Source organism: Chiloscyllium punctatum, chromosome 49 (genome assembly GCF_047496795.1).
Source record: "Chiloscyllium punctatum isolate Juve2018m chromosome 49, sChiPun1.3, whole genome shotgun sequence".
NCBI lineage: Eukaryota > Metazoa > Chordata > Chondrichthyes > Orectolobiformes > Hemiscylliidae > Chiloscyllium > Chiloscyllium punctatum.
In genome coordinates, this window is record NC_092787.1 from 28,206,510 (window position 1) to 28,233,140 (window position 26,631).

The 26,631-nt window shown below is 44.4% G+C and overlaps 1 protein-coding gene across 1 annotated transcript in view; it reads left to right on the forward strand.

Annotated features, from left to right (window-relative positions):
• The window catches only part of LOC140469265 (serine/threonine kinase-like domain-containing protein STKLD1), a 39,167-nt gene that overhangs the window by 2,746 nt on the left and 9,790 nt on the right, over positions 1-26,631 (forward strand). The window contains exons 2-6 of the mRNA XM_072565606.1: positions 3,579-3,706; positions 6,516-6,599; positions 16,889-17,005; positions 21,616-21,756; positions 26,326-26,454. Coding sequence (XP_072421707.1) covers positions 3,579-3,706; positions 6,516-6,599; positions 16,889-17,005; positions 21,616-21,756; positions 26,326-26,454 — 599 coding nt within the window. The remainder of the gene's footprint in view (positions 1-3,578; positions 3,707-6,515; positions 6,600-16,888; positions 17,006-21,615; positions 21,757-26,325; positions 26,455-26,631) is intronic.

The window sequence follows — 26,631 nt, forward strand, 5'->3', positions numbered from 1 at the left end:
GTCAGCAGCAGACAGTAATAGGAGCAACATGAGGAAGAAAGCCTATTTGGCTGTGCATTCACCAATCGACCAGTTGTATATATTGTATGAACCAGGCAAACCCCTCACAACACTTCAAGAAAGCAGCCTGGACCCTAAATTTGCTAATGGTTTAAGCAAGTGTAAAGTGGATATTCCAGGGGTGATACGGCTGGCCCAACCACTTAGCTTTAAACAAAATAGAATTTATTTGCAAGATCATCGAATGAAACACAAACAAAAGAGAACAGAATAGCAACCCATTCAAAAACAGATTATCCCTTTAATGATGTTGTTCCAACTACTTGCAACCATCCCCATAAACACCCCTTGGCAAAAAACATAAAATCAAACACATGGTCTTGCAGGAGAGAGATTCAGCATGGAACACCTTCTTCCATGTAGCTGTTTCTTGCACTAGCAGCCTCAAACCTAACTGACTAGAACCTCTGAACCCAAACCAAACCAGACAAAAGCTGAGCTGGGAGAACTGGCCACTCCTCTTTCATTAGAGAAAGTGAGGACTGCAGATGCTGGCGATCAGAGTCGAGAGCATGGGGCTGGAAAAGTGCAGCAGGTCAGGCAGCATCCGAGAAGAGAATCGATAATTTGGGAGGGCTTATGCCCAAAACATCAATGCTCCTGCTCCTCAGATGCTGTTTGACCTGCTGTGCTTTTCCTGCACCACACTTTTGACTCCCCCTTTCATTGTACAAGTGTTTCTTTTAAAACCTAAAAGCTTCCTCAAGTACATCAACCCCAGACATTTCGGAGTCTGTGTCATTATGATCTCCGGGAAAAAAACCAAGGGCAACCTAATCTTATTTAAGGAGCAGAATCTTCACACTATCCATGATAATATTGGTGGGAGTGAACACCATGCAGTCCCTGTGAGACAGTCGTGGCTTTAAACTTCGTACATCCTTCATCATATTTGCTACTATTACCTTGTTAAATCAGATCAATTCACAACAGGTCAAAGCTCAGAACCCATGAGAAGGTGTGGACCATTAGCAAGAGCGGAATTGGATTCAACCATAATTTGTAGTCTCATGGCCAACATAGCCCTTGGTCTGTTATTGCAAACAATTCAGGGATCCAATCTTGATTCAATCAGGAGCACAGCATAGCATATCTAAATATGATGTACCAACCTGGTAGAGCTACAACATAAGACCACGTGTTTGCTAAACACGATGCTATAGACAAAGTGAATAACTTCGATCATATTTAAGCTCTGCAGTCCTGCTTCATTGTTTATTACTAATGACAAACTATAAACAACTAACTAGAGGAAGATGTTCCATTAGCATTCCCATCATCAGTGATGAGGGAATCCAGCATATGAGTGCAAGGGAGAAGATTGAAACATTTGCAACCATCCTCAACCAGAAGTGCCATGTTGATAATCCATCTTGCTTTCTTCCCAATATCCCCATCATCACATGCAAATCTTTAGCCAAGTTGATTCACTACACAATAGCAAGAAATGGTAGAGCACTGTGGATACAACCAAGGCTATTGATCATTGCAACATCATGGCATTACAGCTGAAGACATGATTCAGAACAAGCTTTGACCTTAGCCATGTTGTTCCAGTGAAATCAAAACTGTAAAGTTGCCGTGGCCCCAGAAGACTACAGGATTGCTTCCCCATTCAAGGGAGAGTTTAATCTGAGGTCACCATGTCTCAGGTGAGGATTGAAGTTGAGAAGGTGAGACCATGGTGAGGTCATATAGTACAACTACAACAATAGCGTCTTTCGGACAATGTGGAAAATTGCCAGATATGCCCTGATTACCAATAGCAAAATAAGTTCAGTCCAACAGTCTCAAAAGTCAAGAAAGGATGAAAAGTGTTGTTGACCCTATCAAGTGGTACTTACTCAGCAATAACTTGCTTCTAATGCTAACTTTCTGTCCCCATAGAATGAATGTTCCTACTCTTGACATCAAGACAATACTTGACTGAATGTGGTGTCAAAGACTCACAATAAAATTGAAGTCAATTGGAATTAGGCATATTTCTCCACTGATTGGAGTTATATCTGGAACAAAAGAAGATGGTTGTGACAAACTGTTAGTACAAAACTTGAGTATTACTAGAAGATGAGGTATCTCATTGAAACTTCTCATCTTTCGATCATCAGGACAGTTCACAAGAATACCAGTTTATGGGAAAAAACAACTTTGCAGAAAGAAAAAGCATGTATGTACACTGTGCCAATTTGCACTGAACAGGTGTTAGCTATTTGCTGGTTTATTTCTCAGGGAAATGATTTGATCAAAGTCAACCTGATTTAATTTTATAATTGGTAATACCTCTACCAAAGTTCATTTGTCAACTAATCATCATTCTCCTCTCATACAGTACAATGTTGATTTTCCCTTAAACTGATATTCTTAATAATCACCCTAATGAGTTCAAAACAAAATGCTTCAAGCAAGATATGTATTTTTTCCAGTAATACTCATGTTGTGATTGGTGGACACCAAGCATCTTAACTCTATGGTATCACTGGTCCTCAGGGTAATGTCCCAGATTCAACTATCAGCTGTTCCATCAAGAGCCTTCCCTCCATCAAAGGTCAGATGTAGGAATGTTTTATGATGATTCCTATGTGCATACTGTCCCCCCAAACAAAACACTTTCAAGGCAGGTAGAGCATAAGGGGTTATATCCAGGGTAAAACACACTCCACATTATCCCTACAGGGGATAGGTGTAGCTGTAGCAACATTCAAAGCTTAACACCATCTAGTACAAAGCAGTCTGCTTAATTGGCACCCCATCCACCCCTTCAATATTCACTTCCTTTCCTACGGTTACACAGATGCAGCAGCGTGTACTATCTATAAGATACACCACAGTACTCACCAACACACCTTCAACAGCAACTTTTAAATGTGCAGTTTCTACTTCCTAAAAGAACCAGGGCAGTGGATGTATTGGATTAGAGCATCATCATCTGAAAGTTAGCTTCCAAACCTCACACAATCCTGATTTTGAATTATATTGCTGTTCCTTCACTATCACTGGGTCAAAACCCTGGAACTCACTAATAGTACAACATCCCCAAGGATTACAATGGTTCAAGAAGGCAGCTCATCACTATGTTCTCCAGTGCAATTTGGAATTGGCCAGAAATGCTGGTCTAGCCTACAGAGAGTTCTCTGTATTGTCAACATCAAGTACTCACAGTTCAGGTACAGCATGTGTTATATACATACTAAAGCTCTCTCAACTCTTTTAACTAAAGTAATGCTTAAATCTACCATTGTCCCCACCAAACATTCCAAGGATAGGGATAACACAAGATGAGACAGAGCACTCCCTGTGTCTCACATGCATGTCAGTAATTGCTGTTCCAATTCCATCATTTACAGCTGTCCCAAAATGTTCAGAGTGGGATTACCTATTAATGCTGAGATTGATTGGTGCTTTGAGCAATGTGAAAATTGGCTAAATCCTTCTGTGTTGGATTTAGATGTGGAATTAGCTGGAATCTCTGATACACACCAGCCAATAAAGTATAACAACATCTTTATGTTTCTTTGAAGGTCACTATTGGACTTACCGTATGTGAAAGAGTCACTGATCATCTGCGGCTCCACACTTTCAGGAATTAAGAAAGTACCAGTGGGTACAGAACTCTTGCCTTTCAGGGAAGGCATTGACAAGCTACTTGGTAGGTGGCATTTGAGCCTTAATTCAAAGCAAACTAAATTCAAATTAATCCCTTCAGTTGGCAGTCCATTTGTTTTATCTGGAGTAATGTTCCATGGAATTCTAATTAGAAGGGTTTATTATCCAATTGCTATTGTTCACGCACACAAAGGTGTTTTCTTCCACTGTATGTCTCACTTCTGTGCTACCTATTGTAATGCTGCAGAGCCAGTCAGGCTATATATCCACCTCTCGAGGGAAATTATAAAATCAGATTCACCAGTTCATACTGAATTAATGGAGCTCTGTAATCCCATTCAAGGATTTTGGCAAGGCATCTGAACCAAAAGGTTAAAAACGTCTAAGAGTTTGAATTCTACCACAGTGCTGGTGATGGAAAATGTAATGCCTAGAAAGGAACAAGAGGTGGCAATTTAATCCCAAGTGCCTGCTATGCCATTCAGTTAGATCTGGATTTTTAACTGATCCACCCACTTTGATTCCTTAAAATATATTTTTAATAAATCTTTTTGAAGATGTTATTACAGTTGGACTGAAGGGTCTGTTTCTGTGCTGTACATCTCTATGACTCTATGACTATGACACCTCTGGAGCAGGTGGGACTTGAACCTAAGCCTCCTGGTGGTGGTATGGAGTGTGGGAAAGGTCTATATCGAAATGAAATTGGAGGGGGAAATAATGCACAGTATCACCCACAATGCCAACCTCCTTCTAAAGGCATCGAGAGCTCCCTCTCCAGTGACACCCAGACACAAACACAACTGCAGAAGATGGACAGACAGTTAGCAGATATAATCCTTGCACAATCCGCTGCCTAGACCTGTTAATAGCCAGCTTGGCCAGGCCCAGTAGCAGACCCATGATTCACTGCCCTTAACTGGCCCTGTTTATAAAATGGTAGTTAATTTGGAACATAGGTGAATATGAATAATTTTATTGTAATGTGTATTTCACAGTGACAAAAACAGTATAATACAGTTGCCATGATCTGGCACCGTTTTGAGTTGTTTAAGAATTTAAAAATATATAGCTAATAGAGACACCATCAGTCTTGAGCCAGCTCATCATCAATGACGCCTGCGTAGCTATCCCTCCTCCTCCATCTCACAGTCCTGTACACCGGACCCAAACAGCATTGAAGTTATCCCTTTTCAGACACAATCTTTCACTGCTGAGGCACCTCCCCTCTGCCCTGCCTCGCCGCAGCCTGCAATGGACCCACCAATGTCAAAGTGGCATTTCTTACTGCTGGGCCCATCTTGTGATGCCCTTCCGGCACTACTTCACCGCTGCCGGTGCCACACCCAACCAACAATGAAGTCAGCAATCCTCAGGTGCCATCTTTCGCCACTGGTCCTACCTTGCTGATGTTGTCTCCGCCAATGTAGCAGCTGCCAATTCCAATACCAGGTCCGGTGCTTGCCCCGGAAAAGTAAGGGCTCATTTGAGTGAGTGCTGGGTTCACTCACTGCTGCCACAAGATCCATGTTGGGATCCCCCACTTGCTGACACTGTCCAAACTCAGTAAAGGTAAGTCACAGGTAAGTAAAGAAAAAGAAACAAGAAAAGACAAAAAGAAAGAAACAGGCGGTAGGAGTGGATGAGCCCTGGTTCAGGATTCTGACTCCACTGCCATCTTGATGATCAGATGATGTGATGGCGGGGAAAGAATCTGTTTAAGTGTGTCTAAAAGTACTTCTGGATGTGAAAAGAGGAAAAGTATCAGTACTGGTGTATCCATACCACATACAGTTAAAAAAGCTGATTCTCCACTACCTCAGCAGCAATTAGGGATTAGCAACAAATAATGACCAAGCCAACAACACATGTAACTTATATGTGAAAGAATAAATTAAAAATAAGTTAATACCTTTTGTTGAAATGTTTCCTAATTTAACTCCTGAAAGGTCTGCCTCTATTCTTTAAACAATGCTGCCCAGTACTAATTCCTGAAGAAGGGCTTATGCCCGAAACGTCGATTTTCCTGCTCCTTGGATGCTGCCTGACCTGCTGCGCTTTTCCAGCACCACATTTTTCTGCCCAGTACTAATGCCCTACCTTTGACAGATGTATTGTTTCTCTTTATCTGAATGGTCTCCTTCAGTGTTCTAATGGTTCTAAACTTTATCTGTTCCCCTGGATGTCTTGCAAATGTTAAATAAATCACCTTTAACTGTCCAAGTTCCAGGAAATACACCCTATTTATGTAATCCTTCTTTGTAATTTAACCCTTGGAGGTCAGTTATAATTCTAGTAAAGCAGTGTTGCTCTGCCTTCACTGTCATGTCTAAGCTGTAGTGATTAGGGGGCGGGCGGCATGGTGGCTCAGTGGTTAGCACTGCTGCCTCACAGCACCAGGGTCCCAGGTTCGATTCCAGCCTCGGGTGACTGTCTGTGTGGAGTTTGCACCTACTCCCCATGTTTGCGTGGGTATCTCCCACAGTCCAAAGATGTGCGGGTCAGGTGAATTGGCCATGCTAAATTGCCCATAGTGTTAGGTGCATTAGTCGGAGGGAAATGGTTCTGGGTGGGTTACTCTTCAGAGGGTTGGTGTGGACTGGTTGGGCCGAAGGGTCTGTTTCCACACTGTAGGGAATCTAATCTTGGAACCTGTATGGAACACTGCAAGTGTGTGAAAAGGCATGTGCACAGAATGGGAGGGAATGGTGTACAATGTGTACGTGGAGTAGGAATCTGTATACATAACAATGGAGCCAATACCTGATGTATTTTGGGGATATGTGGATGTGTTTCTAATCTTCCCCTGACTTCCAGAGTATGAAATGTAAACGCTCCACTCTATGTTGCAGAATTTATGCTTTTACAAGTTGATCTAGAAGAAATTCAGAAGATCAGCCTGAAATACTTAATTTACTTGCTGTATGAAGCCGAGGGTAAGTGACTGTTGTGGTTGTCAGTACAGCTTTTAAGGTAACGATAATGACCTAACTTCTCTCATTCTTTACGTTGTTAATAGTCTCTCTACCATCCATTTGGTGCTGACACATGAATGGTTATTTGATTGTGGAGCCTTATCCCATGAAGAATAAGTGCCTGTGAAACCCATTCAAGAAAAGGCTGAGTGCACTGTTTCGACAAAAGGCTGCAGTCTTCTCTCATTTTGGGTAGAGAGCTGAAGACCTGTGTTCCAAAATTGGTTGCCCCCTTTCAGTAAATTTACAAACTAATGTAAATCTAACAATGTGGAAAATTGCCCAGGTATGTCTTGTTTACATAAAGCAACATAAATCCAAACCATTCAATTACCCCTCCCATCATTCTACTTTCAATTGTCTGTGAAGTGAAGGAAGATGCTGTTGGCAGTGTTTTCAACAACTTGCTCACTGATGCCAGTTTGGTTGCCACCAGAGCCACACACAGACCCTGACCTCATCCAGCCTTGTTCCATACATGGACAAAAGAGCTGAATTCTAGAGACATTTATCAGAGCAGCGAGGAGAGAAGGAGGAGTGAAGTGAGGGCTGCCAGGAAGGTACAGTCTTAATTTATATTTGGGCAGTGGCTAAACCCGAGATACTACACGTGTAGTATCTCCCTCCCACCCCCTCCTCTAACCGGAAGAAAAAGACCCTGTAAGTAAGGATTTTATTTCTTATCATTCTTTTTCATTTATTTAAGTGCATTGTTTGGTTTTAGTTAGTTCATATAAAGATAAGCTTACAATGGCATGTGACTCTTGCTTGATGTGGGAGCTTAGGAACGTGTCTGATGTTCCTGACCCTTACACTTGCAAGAAGTGTGTCCAGCTGCAGCTGTAGTTTAACCGCATGATGGCTCTGGAGCTGCGGATGGACTCACTGTGGAGCATCCCCGATGCTGAGGAGATCGTGGATAGTTAGTGAACTGGTCACACCGCAGGTTAGAATTGCTGAGGGAGACAGTGAATGGGTGACCAAAAGTCAGAAAAAGAGTAGGAAGGCAGTGCAGGTGTCCCCTGCGGTCATCTCCCTCCAAAACAGAAATACCGTTTTGGATACTGTGGGGGAGATGGCTCACCGGGGGAGGGCAGCAGTTGTCAAGATCGTGGCACTGTGGCGGGCACTGCTGTTCAGAAGGGCGGAAAAAAGACTCTTAGGGCCATAGTCAGAGGGGATTCTATTGTGAGGGGAGTAGATAAGCGGTTCTCTGGCCGTAAACGGGACTCCCGTATGGTATGTTGCCTCCCAGGTGCTCAGGTCAGGATTGTCACTGATCGGCTGCAGAGCATTCTAAAAGGGGAGGGTGAACAGACAGTTGTCTTGGTGCATAAAGGCACCAAAGATATAAGTAGAAAGTGAGATGAGGTCCTGAAAGAAGAATTCAGGGAGCTAGGAGAGATGTTAAAGGGGAGGACCTCAGGATTACTACCAATGCCACATGCTAGCCAGTGTAGAAATAAAAAAATAAGTAGAATGAACACGTGGCTTGTGAGATGGTGTAGGAGGGAGGGGTTCAGATTTGTTGGACATTGGTCCTGGGGTAGGTGGGACTATTACAAAAGGGACGGTCTACATCTAAACCAGACGGGAACCAATGTCCTTGGGGGAGTTTTTGCTACTGCTATTGGGGAGGTTTTAAATGAATGTGGCAGGGGACTGGGAACCAGAAGCGAAAACAAGTAGGCAGCGAGGTGGAGACTGGAGACTGTAAGAATAATAAAGATAGCATTAAAAAAGGGAAGAATAGGCAGAGAGCAGGTGAGTGCAAAAGAACTGGTGGCCTGAAATGCAACTACTTTAATGCAAGGAGGGATACTTTAATGTGTGTAAGGCAGATGAACTTAGGGCTTGGATTGGTGCCTGTACGTATGACATTATTGCCATCATAGAGACTTGGTTGAAGGAAGGGCATGATGAATGGCAACTAAATGTTCCAGGATATAGACGCTTCAGACAGGACAGGGAGGGAAGTAAAAGAGGGGGTGTAGTTGCATTGCTGGTCAGGGACGATATCACGGCTGTGCTAAAGGAGGACACTATGGTGGTGTTGGGTAGTGAGGCATTATGGGTGGAGCTGAGAAATAAAGGTGCACTTACATTGTTGGGGCTGTATTACCGACCTCCCAACAGTGAGCGTGAGGTAGAAGAGATAGGTAAACAGATTATGAATAGATGTAGAGGCAATAGGGTAGTGGTGATGGGAGATTTTAATTTTCCCAACATTGACTGGGATGCACTTCGCATCAGAGGTCTGGATGGAGTAGAATTTGTACAAAGCGTCCAGGAGAGTTTTCTAGAGCAATATATCAGTAGTCCGATGAAGGAAGGGGCCATATTGGACCTGGTACTGGGGAACGAGCCAGGACAGGTGGTAGAAGTTGCGATGTAGGATTTCTTTGGGAACAGTGACCACAATTCTGTAAGTTTTAGAATACTCGTAGATAAAGAAGAGAGTGGTCCTAAGGGAAGAGTACTAAACTGGGCCAAGGCCAATTACAACAAAATTAGGCAGGAGCTGGGAAATGTGGATTGGACACAGCTATTTGAAGGGAGGTCCACATTTGAGATGTGAGAGGCTTTCAAAGATAGGTTAATGGTTGTGCAGGATAGGCATATCCTGTTGAAGGCAAAGGATAGGAAGGGCAAGATTCGTGAACCGTGGATGACAGGAGAAATTGTACGACTAGCCAAGAGGAAAAGGGATGCGTACATAAGGTCTAGGCTACTAAGAGCAGAACGGGCCCTGGAGGAATATCGGAAGAGTATGACAAGTCTTAAACGAGGAATCAAGCGGGCTAAAAGGGGTCATGAAATAGCTTTAGCAAGCAGAATTAAGGAAAATCCCAAAACATTTTATTCTTGTATAAGAAGCAAGCGGGTAACTAGAGAAAGGATTGGCCCACTAAAGGATAATGAAGGAAGGCTGTGTGCCGAACCTAAGAGAATGGGTGAGATTCTGAATGATTACTTTGCATCAGTGTTCACTGAGGAGAGGAACATGATGAATGTTGAGATTAGAGATAGAAGTTTGATTAGTCCAGATTATGTTGGCATAAGTAGGGAAGATGTGTTGGGTATGCTAGAGGTTATTAAGGTGGACAAATCCCCAGGACCAGATGGGATCTATCCCAGGTTGCTGAGGGAGGCGAGAGAGGAAATAGCTGGGGCCCTGACAGATATCTTTGTGGCATCCTTAAATACAGGTGAGGTGCCAGAGGACTGGAAGGTTGCTCAAGTTGTCCCCCTGTACAAGAAGGGTAGTAGGGATATTCCAGGTAACTACAGACCAGAGAGCCTGACGTCGGTTGTGGGGAAATTGCTGGAGACGGTACTGACAGATAGGGTCTATTTATATTTAGAAAAGAATGAGCTTATCAGTGATAAGCAATATGGTTTTGTGCGGGGGAGATCATACCTTAATAGAGTTCTTCGAGGAAGTGACCAAGTTGATAGATGAAGGAAGGGCTGTTGGTGTCATATACATGGACTTTAGTAAGGCGTTTGATAAGGTTCCCCATTGTAGACTAATGGAGAAAGTGAAGTCACACGGTGTGCAGGGTGTTCTAGCTAGGTGGATAAAGGACTGGTTGAGCAACAGGAGACAGAGAGTAGTATTTGAAGGGAGTTTCTCAAAATGGAGAAAGGTGACCAGTGGTGTTCCACAGGGGTCAGTATTGGGGCCACTGTTGTTTGTAATATACATACATGATCTGGAAGAGGGTACTGTTGGTATGATCAGCAAGTTTGCAGATGACACAAAGATTGGTGGAGCAGCAGAAAGCATAAGGGACTGTCAGAGAATACAGGAGGATATAGATAGACTGGAGAGTTGGGTGAAAAAGTGGCAGATGGCTTTCAATCCAGACAAATGTGAGGTGATGCATTTAGGCAAGACTAATTCTAGAGCGAATTATACAATGAATGGAAGAGCCTTGGGAAAAGTTGATGAGCAGAGAGATCTGGGAGTGCAGGTCCATTGTACCCTGAAGGTTGCTGCACAGGTGGATAGAGTGGTCAAGAAGGTCAAGAAGTACGCTTGCCTTCATTGGACGGGGTATTCAGTATAAGAGCTGGCAAGTCATGTTAAAATTATACAAGACATTGGTTTGGCGGCATTTAGAATACTGTGTACAGTTCTGGTCGCCACATTACCAAAAGGATGTGGACGCTTTGGAGAAGGTGCAGAGAAGCTTTACAAGGATGTTGCCTGGTATGGAAGGTGCTAGCTATGAAGAGAAGTTGAGTAGGTTAGGTTTATTTTCACTAGAAAAAAGGAGATTGAGGGGGGACCTGATTGAGGTTTACAAAATCCTGAAGGGTATAGACAGGGTGGATCGAGACAAGCTTTTTCCCAGGATGAAGGATTCAATAACAAGAGGTCATGCTTTCAAGGTGAGATGTGGAATGTTTAAGGGGGATACACGCGGTAGGTGCTTCACACAGAGGGTGGTGGGCGTTTGGAACGCGTTGCCAGCAGAGGTGGTAGAGGCAGGCACGGGTAGATTCATTTAAGATGCGTCTGGACAGATGCATGAGGAGGTGGGAAGTAGAGGGATACAGACGCTTAGGAATTGGGCAACAGGTTTAGACAGTACATTTGGATCAGCTCAGGATTGGAGAGTCGAAGGGCCTGTTCCTGGGCTGTACATTTTCTTTGTTCTAAGTGAGAGTGAGTGCCCTTGACATCAGGATAGTTTTGTCAGAGAGTGTTACCAAGGAACCTGAGCAAAATAAAAAGTCAATTTAAAGCGGTGGAAATCTTTTGACTGGTTGACATCAGCTTAGGACAAATAAGAAATGGGCTTTGGAGATCAATCTTTCTTTTTATTATTTTTTGGGTAATGAGAGTCCATGGAAAGATAACTTGGTGCCCATCCCTAATTTCCCATGTATTGACAGGTTTCCTCAAAAATTTCAGAAGGCAGTGGGTCTAGAGTCACATGGGAGAAAGTGAGGACTGCAGATGCTGGAGATCAGACTCGAGAATATAGTGCTGGAAAAGCACAGCAGTTCAGGCAGCATCCGAGGAGCAGGAGATTCAACGTTTCTGGCATAAGCCCTTCATCAGGGAAGGTCAAGGGAGCTGAGAGATAAATAGGAGGGTGGGGGTGGGGCTGGGGGAAGGTCGATGAGAAGGCAATAGGTGGATGCAAATGAGTGGAGGATGGTGATAGGTCAGTAGGGAAGGTGGAGTGGATAGATGGGAAGGAAGATGGACAGGTGGGAAAGGTCAAGAGAGTAGCACCAGTTGGAGGTTTGGATCTGGGATGGGGTGGGGGGAGGGAAGATATAGAAATGAGTGAAGTCGACGTTGTTGCCATGGGGTCAAAGGGTCACAAGGCAGAAGATGAGGCATAGGTCCTCCAGTTATTGGTGGAGGAGGCCTAGGACTTGAATGTCCTTGGTTGAGTGGGAGGGGAATTTGAAGTAGTTGGCCACAGGGCATTGGGGTTATTGAATGTGTGTGTCCAGAGAAGTTTCCTGTAACACCCCATGAGTTGGCATTCTGTTTCGAGAGCAATGGACGCAATAGATGAGGCAAATGGATGCGCAGGAAAATCTGTGTCGGATGTGAAAATATCCTTTATGGCCTTGGATGGAGGTGAGGGAGGAGGTGTGGGTTCAGGTTTTACACTTCTTGTGGCAGCACAGCAAGGTGCCGGGTGTGGAGGGTGGGTTGGAGGGTGGGCGTAGACCTAAAGAGGAAGTCACGGAGGGAACAGTCTCTGTGGAATACAGATAGGGATGGGAAGGGAGTTTTAAGATGGGAAGGGAATTATGTCTCTGGTTGTGGGGTCTGATTGTAGGTGGTGGAAATAGTGGAGGATGATGTGCTGTATCTGGAGATTAGTGGGGCAGAAGGTGAGAGGGTTTCTGTCCTTGTTGCATTTGGAGATGTGGGGTTCAAGGGCGGAGGTGCGGGAAGCAGAGGAGATGCACTGGAGGGCACTGTTGATCACGCAGGAGGGAAAATTCTGGTCCTGGAAGTAGGAGACCAGGAGTTGCACTTCCTGGAAGCAGATACAGCGGAGGATTTGGGAGTAAGGAATCGCATTTTTACAGGAGCGGGTGTGGGAGGTGATGTAGTCCAGGTAGCTGTGAGAATTGTGGATTTGAAATAGAGGTCAGTGTTGAGTCGGGTGCTGGAGAGGGAAATGGAGAGGAAGGGGAGGGAGGTGTCCAAGATGGTCCAGATGAACTTAAGTTTAGTGTGGAAGGTGTTAGTGAAGTTGATGAACTGTTCAACCTCCTCATGGGAGCATGAGGTGGTGCTGAAACATTCATCAGTGTAGCGGAGGAAGAGGTGGAGGATGGTGCCAGCGTAACTGCAGAAGGTGGACTGTTCCACATATCCTATGAAGAAGCAGGCATAGCTGGGGCCCATGCGGGTGCCCATGGCAACCCATTGGTCTGAAGAAAGTAGGAGGATTCAAAAGAGATGTTGTTGAGGGCGAGGACCAGTTCCGCCAATCAAATGAGTGTCACTGGAGGGGTACTGGTTGGGTCGGCCAGTGGTCTTGGAGGCCTTCACCATGGCAGATGGACGTGTTGAGGAACTGGATGTCCATGGTGAAAGTGAGGGATGGGGGGCCGGGGAAATGAAAGTCATTGAGGAGGTGGAGGGTATGAGTGGTATCCTGAATGTATGTGGGGAGTTCCTGGACCAAGGAGGACAGGAAAGTGTTGAGATAGGAGGACATTAGTTCGGTGGGGCAGGAGCAGACAAAGGCAATAGTTTGACTGGGGTAGTCAATTTTGTGAATTTTGGGTATGAGGTAGAATGGGGTGATGCAGGGTTGTGGAACTATGAGGTTTGAGGCTGTGGATGGGAGATCCCCTGAGCTGATGAGGTTGTGGATGGTCTGGGGAGGTGATGGGAGGTGAGGTCATGGTCGAGGGGGCTGTAAGAGGAGGTGTCCATGAATTGGTACCTGGCTTCAGTGATGTAGAGGTCAGTGCACCCCTCTTGCCCGCTGGTTTAATATCTATAGCCACATGTAGAACAGAAATAGATGGCAAATTCTCTCCTGAAAGAGCATTAATAAACCAAATGTGCCTTTACAACAATCAGTGGTAGTTTCATGATAGTTCATTGAAGGGATTAACTTCCAATTCCAGGTAAATTGATAGTTAGTTGCCCTGGTTGGATTTGAAGCTATCTCCCCAGACCATTAACCTGCACCCCTGGATTACAGTCATATTACCAATCTGTCACCATCTTCCTCCAGCACAGCTCCAGGACTTTGCTGCAAGACTTCTCAAAATAGCATCCAAAGCTCAATAATTGTCAATGTTTTCATCAATGACTCCCATCATAACTCAGAGTGGGATTTTTGGTGATAATTGTAAAGTTAAGTACCATTTCCAACTCCTCAAATAGTGGAGCATTCACTCTTTGTGTGTAGCAAGACCTGGATATCATTCAGCGTGGAGTCATTGGTGGCAATTAAAACTCATATCATATGTGTATGAAGGAGTGACCATCTTCAAAAAGAGAGAATATAACCAATTCTCCTTGACACACAATCGGATTATATCACAAAATCTCACCTTATCATAATAATTTTGATCATCAGTAAAGAATATTCTATTCTATTTTATTCATTGACCAGAAATGTGTCGAATTCAGCTACATAAATATAGTGACATAAATACAGCAGCAGGTTAGGAGCGAAGTAACTCAATCCCAAACCCTGTCCACCATCTAACAATGTTCCACAGCAACCCTCCAGGCTGCTTCTCACAGCGTTTTCATAGATCTTTACCATTATCACTTTGAAGAATGCGTGTAACAGATTTCTAAATTCCATAAGACCATCTTAACTTGGATCTATATAATAATTTCTTTACGGTCACTGGGTTGTAATCCTGGAACTCATTCCCAACAGCAAGGTGTACAGTGGTGTAGCTAAGTTACATGGACTGCTGCAGTTCAAGGCTCACCATCCATTTTTCAAGAATAATTAGGGCAATAAGTGCCTGCCTAGCCAGGGACATCTACATCTCATGAATGAACATAAAGTCAGTGGCAAATTGTTATGGACCAGACCAGACCAAACCCCCTGCAAATAAATCAAGGGAAAGCCTCGAACCTTTTTAAAAATCTTATTTAAAGGCATGTGTAAGGTGCTGTGTTCTAGATGCAATTTGATTGGTTAATTTTGATTGGTTTTAATCAAAACACACTTTAATCTTACTCCCAGTTAAAATACAAGCAAAAGAAAGAAGAATTGGTAAGACTTTAACTCTGTTGGAAAACTTAGAATAATAGATTATTTAACCACTAAACAGCATCTGTTCCAATATAATAACATCCCATAAACACAGCCTTGGCAAAGGCAAAGTCAGTAAAACAGATGGTTTCACATGTGATGCTGGCAGCAAAAAGAGAAAACTTTGGTAGGGAGAGAGAAACAGCTTCTATAGCCAATTTCAAAACCCACAACAGCTGCTATAGCCCTGGTGTGTGGGAGCCTTTCCTAAAGAAGGGCTCATGCCCGAAACATTGATTCTCCTGCTCCTTGGGTGCTGCCTGACCTGCTGCACTTTTCCAGCAACACATTTTCAGCTCTGGTTGTGTGGGAGCCAGACTCCACCCATTCATGCAGCTTCTATTGTTCCAACTTTTAACAAAACCTCCAAGGCCTCACAAGCTGTTTACTTTATTGGCTTGGAATAGACAGTTTTACACCTATGGCTCAAAATTAAAAGAAAAATCTAAATACACCTCTTAAAGCCATAATATTCTCACACAATGGTGAAAGTCAGTGTGTGTGGGACTGTACCCCAGTGAGAGTCAGTGTGTGTGGCGCTGTACCCCAGTGAGAGTCAGTGTGTGTGGGAGGTGTACCCCAGTGAGAGTCAGTGTGTGTGGGAGCTGTACCCCAGTTGAGAGTCAGTGTGTGTGGGAGCTGTACCCCAGTGAGAGTCAGTGTGTGTGGGAGCTGTACCCCAGTTGAGAGTCAGTGTGTGTGGGAGCCATACCCCAGTGAGAGTCAGTGTGTGTGGCGCTGTACCCCAGTTGAGAGTCAGTGTGTGTGGGAGCTGTACCCCAGTGAGAGTCAGTGTGTGTGGGAGGTGTACCCCAGTGAGAGTCAGTGTGCGTGGGAGCTGTACCCCAGTGAGAGTCAGTGTGTGTGGGAGCTGTACCCCAGTGAGAGTCAGTGTGTGTGGGAGCTGTACCCCAGTTGAGAGTCAGTGTGTGTGGGAGCCATACCCCAGTGAGAGTCAGTGTGTGTGGCGCTGTACCCCAGTTGAGAGTCAGTGTGTGTGGGAGCTGTACCCCAGTGAGAGTCAGTGTGTGTGGGAGCCGTACCCCAGTGAGAGTCAGTGTGTGTGGGAGCTGTACCCCAGTGAGAGTCAGTGTGTGTGGCGCTGTACCCCAGTTGAGAGTCAGTGTGTGTGGGAGCTGTACCCCAGTGAGAGTCAGTGTGTGTGGGAGCTGTACCCCAGTGAGAGTCAGTGTGTGTGGCGCTGTACCCCAGTTGAGAGTCAGTGTGCGTGGGAGCTGTACCCCAGTGAGAGTCAGTGTGTATGGGAGCTGTACCCCAGTGAGAGTCAGTGTGTGTGGCGCTGTACCCCAGTGAGAGTCAGTGTGTGTGGCGCTGTACCCCAGTTGAGAGTCAGTGTGCGTGGGAGCCATACCCCAGTGAGAGTCAGTGTGTGTGGGAGCTGTACCCCAGTGAGAGTCAGTGTGTGTGGCGCTGTACCCCAGTGAGAGTCAGTGTGTGTGGGAGCTGTACCCCAGTGAGAGTGTGTGTGGCGCTGTACCCCAGTTGAGAGTCAGTGTGCGTGGGAGCTGTACCCCAGTGAGAGTCAGTGTGTATGGGAGCTGTACCCCAGTGAGAGTCAGTGTGTGTGGCGCTGTACCCCAGTGAGAGTCAGTGTGTGTGGCGCTGTACCCCAGTTGAGAGTCAGTGTGCGTGGGAGCCATACCCCAGTGAGAGTCAGTGTGCGTGGGAGCTGTACCCCAATGAGAGTCAGTGTGTGTGGGAGCCGCATCTCAGAGAGATTCGGTGTGTGAGGCCTTATGAGGCCTGGGAACATATACTAATTAGTGCGTATTTATTTTCCTGAAAGACAGGGTCTGAGAGAAACCAGTCAGTGTACACATTGGAGTTTGTATCTTTTGTGTGTTCTCATGATGTTCCCAGTTATTTAACAATTGAGGACTACTCCCTATTACAAATATACACTGGAGATGCCCTGAAGTGAAATATCAATTTTGTTGGTTTATTTTGCAGTTCTTGCAGCCAGTGAACGTATCATTCCAGTCCTCATCTCTATTTTGAATTACCATGCTGACTGCTTGGAGGTGCAGGCTCAGGTGTGTCGGATATTCCTGATGTTTGCAATTAAAGGTAGGACAGTAAAACTCAGCAACTTGAAAGGGTTCAGAAAAGATTTACAAGTATTTTGACATGTTTGAAGGGTTTGTGCTAAAAGGAGAGACAGAACAGACTGGGGCTACTTTCCTTATAGCGTCGAAGGCTGACGGATGACCTTATAAGGCTTATAAAATCATGAGGGGCATGGAGAAGATAAATAGACAAGGTTTTTTCCCTGGGGTGGAGAGTCCAGAACTAGAAGGTATGGGTTTAGGGTGAGAGGGGGGAAGATTTAAAAGGGATATAAGGGACAATGTTTTCACGCAGAGGGTGTTGCGTGTGTGAAATGAGGTGCCAGAAGAAGTGGTGGAGGCTGGTACAGTTACAACATTGAAAAGGCATCTGGGTGGGTATATGAATAGGAAGTGCTAGCAAATGGGACTAGATTAGGTTAGGATATCTGGTTGGCGTGGACGGGCTGGACTGAAGTGTCTGTTTCCGTGCTGTACATCTCTGTGAGTCTATGAATCTAACTTAGGCCTGATTGTGTGCTTTTGATCAACATTTCAAGTTTTTTTTCGAAGTTTAGTGTCTCATGGCCTGGAAACATAGAAACATAAAAAATAGTTGCAGGAATAGGTCATTCGGCCTTTTGAGCCTGCCCCACCATTCAATATGACCATGGCTGATCATGCAATCTCGGTATTCCACTCCCTCATTCTCTCCAAACCCTTGATCCCTTTAGCCACAAGGTCCGGCTCCCTCTTGAATCTATCTAATGAACTGGCCCCAATAGCTTCCTGGTGGAGGGGGAGGGGGCGCGGAGAACTCCACAGTTCACAACTCTGAGTGGAGAAATTCTTCCTCACCTCAGTTCTGAATGTTTTACCCCTTAATCTTAAACTGTGACCCTAGTTCTGGATTTTCCCAACATCAGGAACATTCTTCCCGCATCTAGCCTATCCAGTGCCACCAGGATTTTATATCTTTCTATGAGATCCACCCTCATTTTTCTAATTCCCTGGGAGTACAAGCCCAGTTGATCAGTTTTTCTTGATATTCAGTCCTGCTATTCCCAGGAATCACTCTGGTGAACCTTCGCTGGACTCACTCAATAACAAGAATGTCCTTCTTCAGACCAGGAGACCAAAACTGCACACAATACTCAAGGTATGGTCTCACCAAGGCCCTGTGTAACTGCAGCAAGACATTCTTACTCCGATATTCAAATCCCCTCACTATGAAGGCCAGCATGTCATTATCCTTCCTCACTGCCTGCTGTACCTGCATGCCAGCCTTCAGTGACTGTTCCACCATGGCACCTCACCTTTTCCTAAACTGCCACTGTTCAGATAATAATCTGCCTTCCTGTTTTTGCCACCAAAGTGGATAACCTCACATTTATCCACATTATATTGAATTTGCCAAGTATTTGCCCAATCAGCCAGTCTGTCCAAGTCACCCTGTAGCCTCTTATCATCCTCCTCACAGCACACTCCAACCCAGCTTAGTGTCATTTGCAAATTTGGCGATATTACTTTTAATTCCTTCGTTCAAATCGTTAATGTATGTTGTGAACAGCTGGGGTCCCAGCACTGAACCCTGCAATACAGCACTCATCACTGCCTGCCACTCTGAAAAGGATCCATTTATTCCGACGTTCTGCTTCCTGTCTACCAACCAGTTCTCTGTCCAAGTCAATACATCACCTCTGATACCATGAGCTTTAATATTGCTTACTAGTCTTTTGTGTGGGACCTTACTAAAAGCCTTTGGAAAGTCCAGATACATAACATTCACTGATTCAACTGTGTCCAATCTGCTGGTCACATCCTCAGAAAATTCCAGCAGATTTACCAAGCATGATTTCCCTTTAGTAAATCTATGCTGGCTAGAACCAGTCCTGTCACTGCTTTTCAAATGCTCAGTTATTACATCCTTAATAATTGACTCCAGTATTCTCCCCACCACCCATGTCAGGCTAAGCGGCCTGCCTCTAATTCCCCATTTTCTCTCTCCCTCTATTTTTAAAATGTGAGTTACATTAGCTATCCCAAAGTCTGCTGGAGCTCTTCTAGATTCTATAGAATGCTGGGAAATGACCACCAATGCATCCAGTATTTCTAGGGCCACTTCCTTAAGTACTGTGGGATGCAGAGCATCAGACCCTGGGGACATATCAGGTTTTAATCCCATCAATTTTCCTAATACCAGTTCCTAACTAATCTGGATTTCCTTCAGTTCCTCCTTCATGCTTGACCTTCTGTCCCCTAGCATTTCCAGAACATTATTTGTTTCTGCCTTAGTGAAGACAGATCCAAAGTATTTGGTGGGGGGGGGGGGGTAGGTGGTTAGCACCTCACGGTGCCAGGGACCCGGGTTCAATTCCGGTCTTGGGTGACTGTCTGTGTGGAGTTTGCACATTCTCCCTGTGTCTGCATGGGTTTCCTCCGGGTGCTCCGGTTTCTTCCCACAGTCCAAAGATGTGCATGTCAGGTGAATTGGCTATGGGAAATTGCCCGTAGTGTTAGGTGCATTAGTCAGGGGTATATAAAGGGTAGGGGAATGGGTCTGGGTTGGTTACTGTTCGGAGGGTCGGTGTGGACCTGTTGGGCCGAAGGGCCTGTTTCCATACTGTAGGGAATCTAATCTAATCAATGCATGTCTCATCCCATCAAAATTAACTATGTTTAAGTTAAGGAAGAAGTGATCATGGTCTCAGGGCAAATGATAGGCCGTTTCAGACTGAGGTAAGGGGAAAACAGTAGTCTGTGGAAGCAAACATCACTGAATACATTAAAGAAAGAAATACGTAGATTTTGAGGAAGTAGGAGTGCTATTGAATAAAGGGTGCTAGTGAGGCTAGAGGATCAGCCACAATCTCGTTGAATGGTGGATTGGCCTCGATGGGCTGAATAGCCTCCCCGCTCTTATTTTCCATGTTTTGAATGTGATCCAATCTGTTTCACCAGACCAAGTCAGTGAGAATGCTGCACTATTGATGAGTCAGTACTGAGAGTGTGTTGGAAGGGCAGTACTGAAGGAGTGCTGCACTGTCAGAAATGCTTTTTTTTTGATATGATGAGAATCCCAAGCCACATGTTCTCTCACTTGTGAATGTAAAAACCACACAGCACTATTGAAAAAAAGCAGAAGAGTTTATCCTCATGATATTTAACAAAAGGGACTGAATACAGACTTGGCTGAGTGGAATGAAATAGCGAGTGATGGGAAATAGATTTTATTTGGTTTGTAGTGGATTTCCTCAGTATCAGTGCTGGGACCCTTGCTTTTCCTGATAGTTGTTAATGATCTAGACCTTGGTGTTCAAGGCATAATTTCAAAATTTGCTGATGATACGAAATCTGGAAGCCTTATAAACTGTGATGAAAAGAGTGTAAAATGACAAAAATGACAATAGCCAGTTTGGTGGAATGGGCAGACAAGTGGCAGATAAAGTTCGATGGGGAGAAATGTGAGATTATTCATTTTGGTCAGAAAAACATGGAAACATAAAATAATGGGCACAACTCTAAACTCTAGAGAACAGGGGGATTTGGATATTTATGTGCACCAGCCATTGAAGATTGGGGATAGTTTAGGTGAAGAGCTAATAAAGCAGGTAACATCTTGGGCTTTATTAATAGGGGCAGGACCCAAGAACAAGGAGGATATGTTGCATTTATGTGGAACACTAGTTTAGACTTAGCTAGAGTATTGTGTTCATTTCTGGGAACCACCCTTTGGGAAAGGTACAATGGCATTGGACAGAGTGCAGAAAGATTCTAGGGCTGTGGAACTTTAGTTATGAATATAGATTGGAATTAGGAGATTTTTATTGAGAAGGCTGAGAGGAGATCTGATTGGTTGAAGTCATCAAAATTGTGATGGACCTGATAGAGCTTAGAAGAAACTGCTCCTACTTGAGAAAAGATCAAGAATAAGGGCGCAGATTAAAAGAATTAGGAGAAGAAGCAAAGTGAGATAAGGCAAAACTTTTTCCTAAGCATGTGATGAATGCAGCCCTCAGTTGAAACATTTGAGAGGGAATTAAACAGTTACGATTAGATTCCCTACAGTGTGGAAATAGGCCCTTCGGCCCAATAAGTTCACACCGACCCTCTGAAGAATAACCCATCCAGACCCATTCCCTATATTTACCCCTGACTAATGCACCTAATACTATGGGCAATTTAGCATGGTCAATTCATCTGACCTGCACGTCTTTGAACTATGGGAGGAAACCAGAGCACCCGGAGGAAACCCACACAGACACTGGGAGAATGTGCAAACTCCACACAGATAGTTGCCCGAGGCTGGAATCAAACCTGGGTCCCTGGTGCTGTGAGGCAGCAGTGCTAACCACTGAGCCACTGTGCCACCCAGTTATCTGAAAAGGAAGAAATGTGCGGGGTTATGGAGAGAAGGCAGAAGAGTGGCACTAAGTGAATTGCTAATTTGGGAAGTCAGTATGAATATGATGGGCTAAGTGGCCTTCTTCTACGCTGTAATATTTCTGTTTCTTATCCAGTATTTATTCCTGACAAAACAGTGCACATGTCTGGCCTTATATAATTAGTGAGTGCATGTGAATATTGAAGAAGTACTGTGAGTTGTCCTAATTATTTCTTGATTCCCTACAGCCACAGAGGATAGCGTGGAAGAAGGTATTTTATTCAGTGAAAATGTGATCAGTATTATCCTTTCAATAATGGCGTCACGGCACAAATGTGTGGAGCTCCAGCAAGTCCTCTGCAACTTCCTCATGCTGCTGTCAGGAAGTGGTAGGTTTGCACACTGACACAGATCAGGTTCTTGTGTAGTGTAAGGAACAGAATCATTGAATCAGGACAGCATAGGAGACCATTTGGTCCATCAAATCCACACCAGTACTCTGACATATTTCCACCATTCTACCCTATTACAGTGCAAGTTTATTTCCTTCAAATGCCCATCCTTTCCTCTTTGAAATGATTCATCACCTCCACTTCCACTGCTCTCAAAGGCAACAGGGTTGGAACCTAGAAATACAAGTTGGCCATTCAGTCTATGGCGACCGCTCTGTTAGATCATGGCTGGTCAATTAACTCAACCCCACTTACCCATGTTAGATTCGATTCCCTACACTGTGGGAACAGGCCCTTCGGCCCAACCAGTCCACACCGACCCTCCGCAGAGTAACCTACCTAGACCCACTTCCCTCTGACTAATGCACCTAACACTACGGGCAATTTAGCATGGCCAATTCACCTGGCCTGCACATCTTTGGACTGTGGGAGGACACCGGAGCACCCGGAGGGAACCCACGCAGACACAGGGAGAATGTACAATACTCCACACAGATAGTTGCCTAAGGCTGGAATCGAACCTGGGACCCTAGTGCTGTGAGCCAGCAGTGCTAACCACTGAGCCACCGTGCTGCCCTCGGTTATTTCCATGTTCCGTGATGCCATCAATCTGTCAGCAATCTATTTTGATTTATGTCTTAAACCTACTTAATGACTGATCATCCACAACCCTCTGCGGCAGAGAATTCCACAGATTCATCACTCTGAGTGAAGAAATTCCTCCTCATTCTCAATCTTATTTTTAAACAATATTCCTATGGTTCCATATTCACTAGTCATGGGATCTATCTTATCTATAAATACCCTTCCAATAAGTTCCAAGACATTACAATTCTCTGTGGAAGATAAGTTCTTTCTCACATCACCCATGCTTTTCTTGCCCACAAGCTAAATCTGCATCCCCGTGTCCTTGTGCCATCAGGTAACAAGGAACAGCTTTCCTTTGTCTACTTAACCTAAGTCTACCATACTCTTGTACATCTTGATTAAATCTCTTCTCAGTCTCCTTTGCTCCAAATCATCAGCTTCTGCATCCTAACCTTTTGGGCTCTCTTTTCATGTTAGTTGTTGTTGGGGCTGTGCTGGTTTGCTCACTTGGTTAGAATGTGATAAAGAGCGACACCAATTACATGGGTTTGACTCCCACTCTGATGTAGAATTGAGAGCTGCTGCTTTGCTCTAACCTTGAGGACGGAAGGCAATGGAAAGCTCTGCCAAGAAAAGGGCCATGGAGGAAATATTATTAGAAAATGTGCTGAGCACAGAGGACATAACATTTATGAAAACTGCCATTCTTTCTTATGGGATCTTTTTGCCAGTTTTAATCTCCTCTTCACCTTGCTCTCAATATATTTCACTTAATTCTGATTTCAAGAATTCACCTGACATGTTGTACTGTACATTCTTTTCACAGAATCACAGAATGGTTACTGTGCAGAAGGAGGCCATCCAACTCATCGTGCCTATAATGGCTATTCAAATGAGCATCATTACCTCATGCGAATCTCCTGCCTTTTCCCCATATCCCTGCACACTATTTCTGTCTAAGTAATGAACAATGCCCCTCTTGAATATCTCAATTGAACCTCACTGTGTGTAAGTTTTTTTTTCTCACATGCCTGTGTTTCTTCTGAAAATCACTTTGAATGTGTGCCTTCTTGTTCTTGTTCCATTTACAAGTGGGAACAGCTTCTCTCTACCTATTCTATCCGGCCCACTTATGATTTTGAAAACCTCAATCAACTTTCTTCTCTCCAAGGAGAACAATTCAAATTTCTTAAATTTGTCCTCTTAAGTTTCAGATTCCTGGAACTAGTCTTGTTGATCACTTTTTACACTTTCTCCAGTGCATTTACATCACTCATGTAATATGACACCTATACTTCAGCTGAGGTCTAACAACTGTATTTGTGCTTTATGCCCCTGTTAATAAAGCCAAGGACACTGTATGCTTTATTAACTGTTCTTTCCACCTATTCTGCCACCTTCAATAATCCGTGCACACACACATCCAGGTCCCTCTGCTCCTGCATCTCCTTTAGAACTGTACCCCATATTTAATATTGTTTTTCAATGTTATGATCAAAGTGTGTTACCTCTCACTTCTCTGCATTGAATCAAATCTGCCTCATGCCTGCCCACTTTGCCAATTTATCGGTGTCCTTTCAAAGTTCCTCACTATCCTCCTCATAGTTTCCAATTCTTCCAAGTTTTGTGACATCTTTTAAGGAGCTCTTAAAGACACTGTGATTTTTGTGTGTGTATGGAACAGGCTGGATCTTTATTTTTTGAAGAATTGAGAATGACACTTGATTTTACATTTCTGTAAGATCAGGAGGGGACTTGACAGAGCAGACACTGAGAGGATGTCTCCCCCTGTGGAAGAGACTAGAACTAGAGGGCATGGGAATAAAAGATTTGTTAGAGCAATGTGAGTCTGTGGATCTCTCTTACCCCAGAGAAGGTAGGGGGGCAGTCATTGAATATTTTTAAAGAAAATGTAGGTAGATTCTTGATGAACAAGGGAGATACAGGGTATCAGCAAATGGTGTTGAGACCAAAATCACACCAACTGTTATCTTGAAAGGACATAAGAATTAGGAGCAGCAGTTGGCTATTCATCCCCTTGAGCTTTGATTTCAAAGATTCTTCAACTTATCCATCTTTTAGACCCAGGTTGACAGAAAGCATGAACCAAGTTTCTGTACTTAACAAGAATAAATATTTATTGTAAATAAATTTTAACTGCAGATAAACAATATAACTCTACTAGCTAAAGCTCTACATACAGAGGAACCTCGATTATCCGAATACCAATTATCCGAAAATCAAATTATCCGAAGAAGATCTCGAGGTCCCGATAGAAACACTACATCAAAGACGTGTTTCCAACAGTGATGGCGTGTTTTGTTTACAGTGGTTAAACAGGCACTGGTTCCAAATGATTGACCTCCCGCCCTCTCTCTCTCCCCACAATTTCCCTGGAGTTCTACAGAGAGCTATACCCTAACCCCACCCCCCTTCCCCAGATAATCTCTCCAACATTGTCTTGTACAGGGCAAATGTGGGACCTGCGGAAAAGTTGCAGTGAAAAGTTGTGTTTGGTTGTGTGTGCGCGTGCTATCTGAAGACTTACTCCACAAAGGCAGCTGCAGCAGCAGCAGCAGCACTCTTATTGTTGGTGTCCAGTCTGGCTGCCTGGGGGGAGCTGTGTTGGGGACGCAGGGTTGGGGGTGGGGTTGAACGGGGGCGGGGTTGGTGGGGCTGAGGGGCAGTGTTGAACGAGGTTGGAGGGCAGGGGGCGGTGTTGGGGAGGGGTGGTGTTGGATGGGGTTGGGGGCGGGTGTCGGTGTTGAATAGGTGGGGAGGGCGGTGGTGCCTCGCACTGTGTGCTGCTGCATTCTCCTGAACGGGGAGCAGACTTTAAAAACTCTGAGCCCCAGAGGAAAGGCATTTAATCGTTTAACCGAATAATCGATTATCCGAGCGAAATAGTGCCGGCACATTTCTTTTGAATAATCGAGGTTCGCCTGTAAAAAACATTGGTCTGACTGGTGGAGGGAAAGACTGGGAAGGTAGTCTCATAGTCCTTGTTCACAGGGTTTGCTGCAATGATCTTTTTGCAACTCCTCAATCTTTCTTCTCCAGATACTTAGTTGTTTTCAGAATGCACAAGGTGATTGGTTCCCATCTTTAGAGATCTTCTACTTTATGAATTCAGCTTGGAGCCACTGATGAGAGGAAATAAAGTGGTTATCCTCAGGCGTGAGAAGAACAACAACTCCTCTTCCCAGTCCAATGGCTCCACACCTCCAAATTGTTCAGCTATCCAGGAGGAATTCACATAGATGTTAGCAGCCAGGTCTTTGTCATAATAACTGGTCACCAATTCACAGACCTTGTTGCTGGTCGAATCTCCATCCTTACACATCACTTGCCACAGCTCATCTGTAAGTAATACAGCAGTTATGACTCTATTTCTGAGCCAGGAAGCTCAGGTTCAAGTCCCACCTGCTCCAGAAGTGTGTAATGACATCTCTGATTCCAAATTGAATAAAGAATCTGTTGATTCCAATACATTTGTAATACACCCTGTCCCTATAAAGACGAGCATACGGACAGTAGAAGGGCTTTATTGTGTACCTAACGTCATGTTGTATCTGTCCTGGCACTGTTTGATGGGGACACTATAAAAGGATCTTTATTCTGTATCCAACCCTGTGCTGTAAATTTTCTTCATTAATTCTTGGAATGCTTGTGCCACTGGAAAGGGCAGCATTTATTGTCCACCCTTAATTGTTTCTGAGGAGAAGGTAGAGAGCCATCTTCTTGAATCATTGCTGTCTATCTGTTATATCTATATCCACAGTGCAGCTGGGGAAGGAGTTCCGAGATTGCTTTGAGAGTGTACTGGAGTCATGAACTTAATGGCCTTGGGTTCATTTCAATGTATGAAGGTGTTTATTCTCAGAAATCTTTAAGATTATTTTAATTTCCTTCCTAAAGAAGCAGCTAGGATTCTGATTGGGAAAGCCAAGGGGATTCAGGAAATCATGACCGTCCTGAGAATTTACATGGACAACAGTCACGTCTGCATTCCCTGCTGTGGTGCTCTGTGGAGTCTCGTGGTCACCAGTAAGTATCAGGCTATCCACCCAATTACTAACCAGTGCTTATGATAGGACGGCAAAGCTTGGTAAACCCAAGTGAGAAAGGAGTGCAAAACAATGCTGAAACTGAAACAAAGGCGGGTGGAAGACAATATTGACCTGGTGGACTAAGTGGCCTGTTCCTGTGGTGAAAATTCTGTGA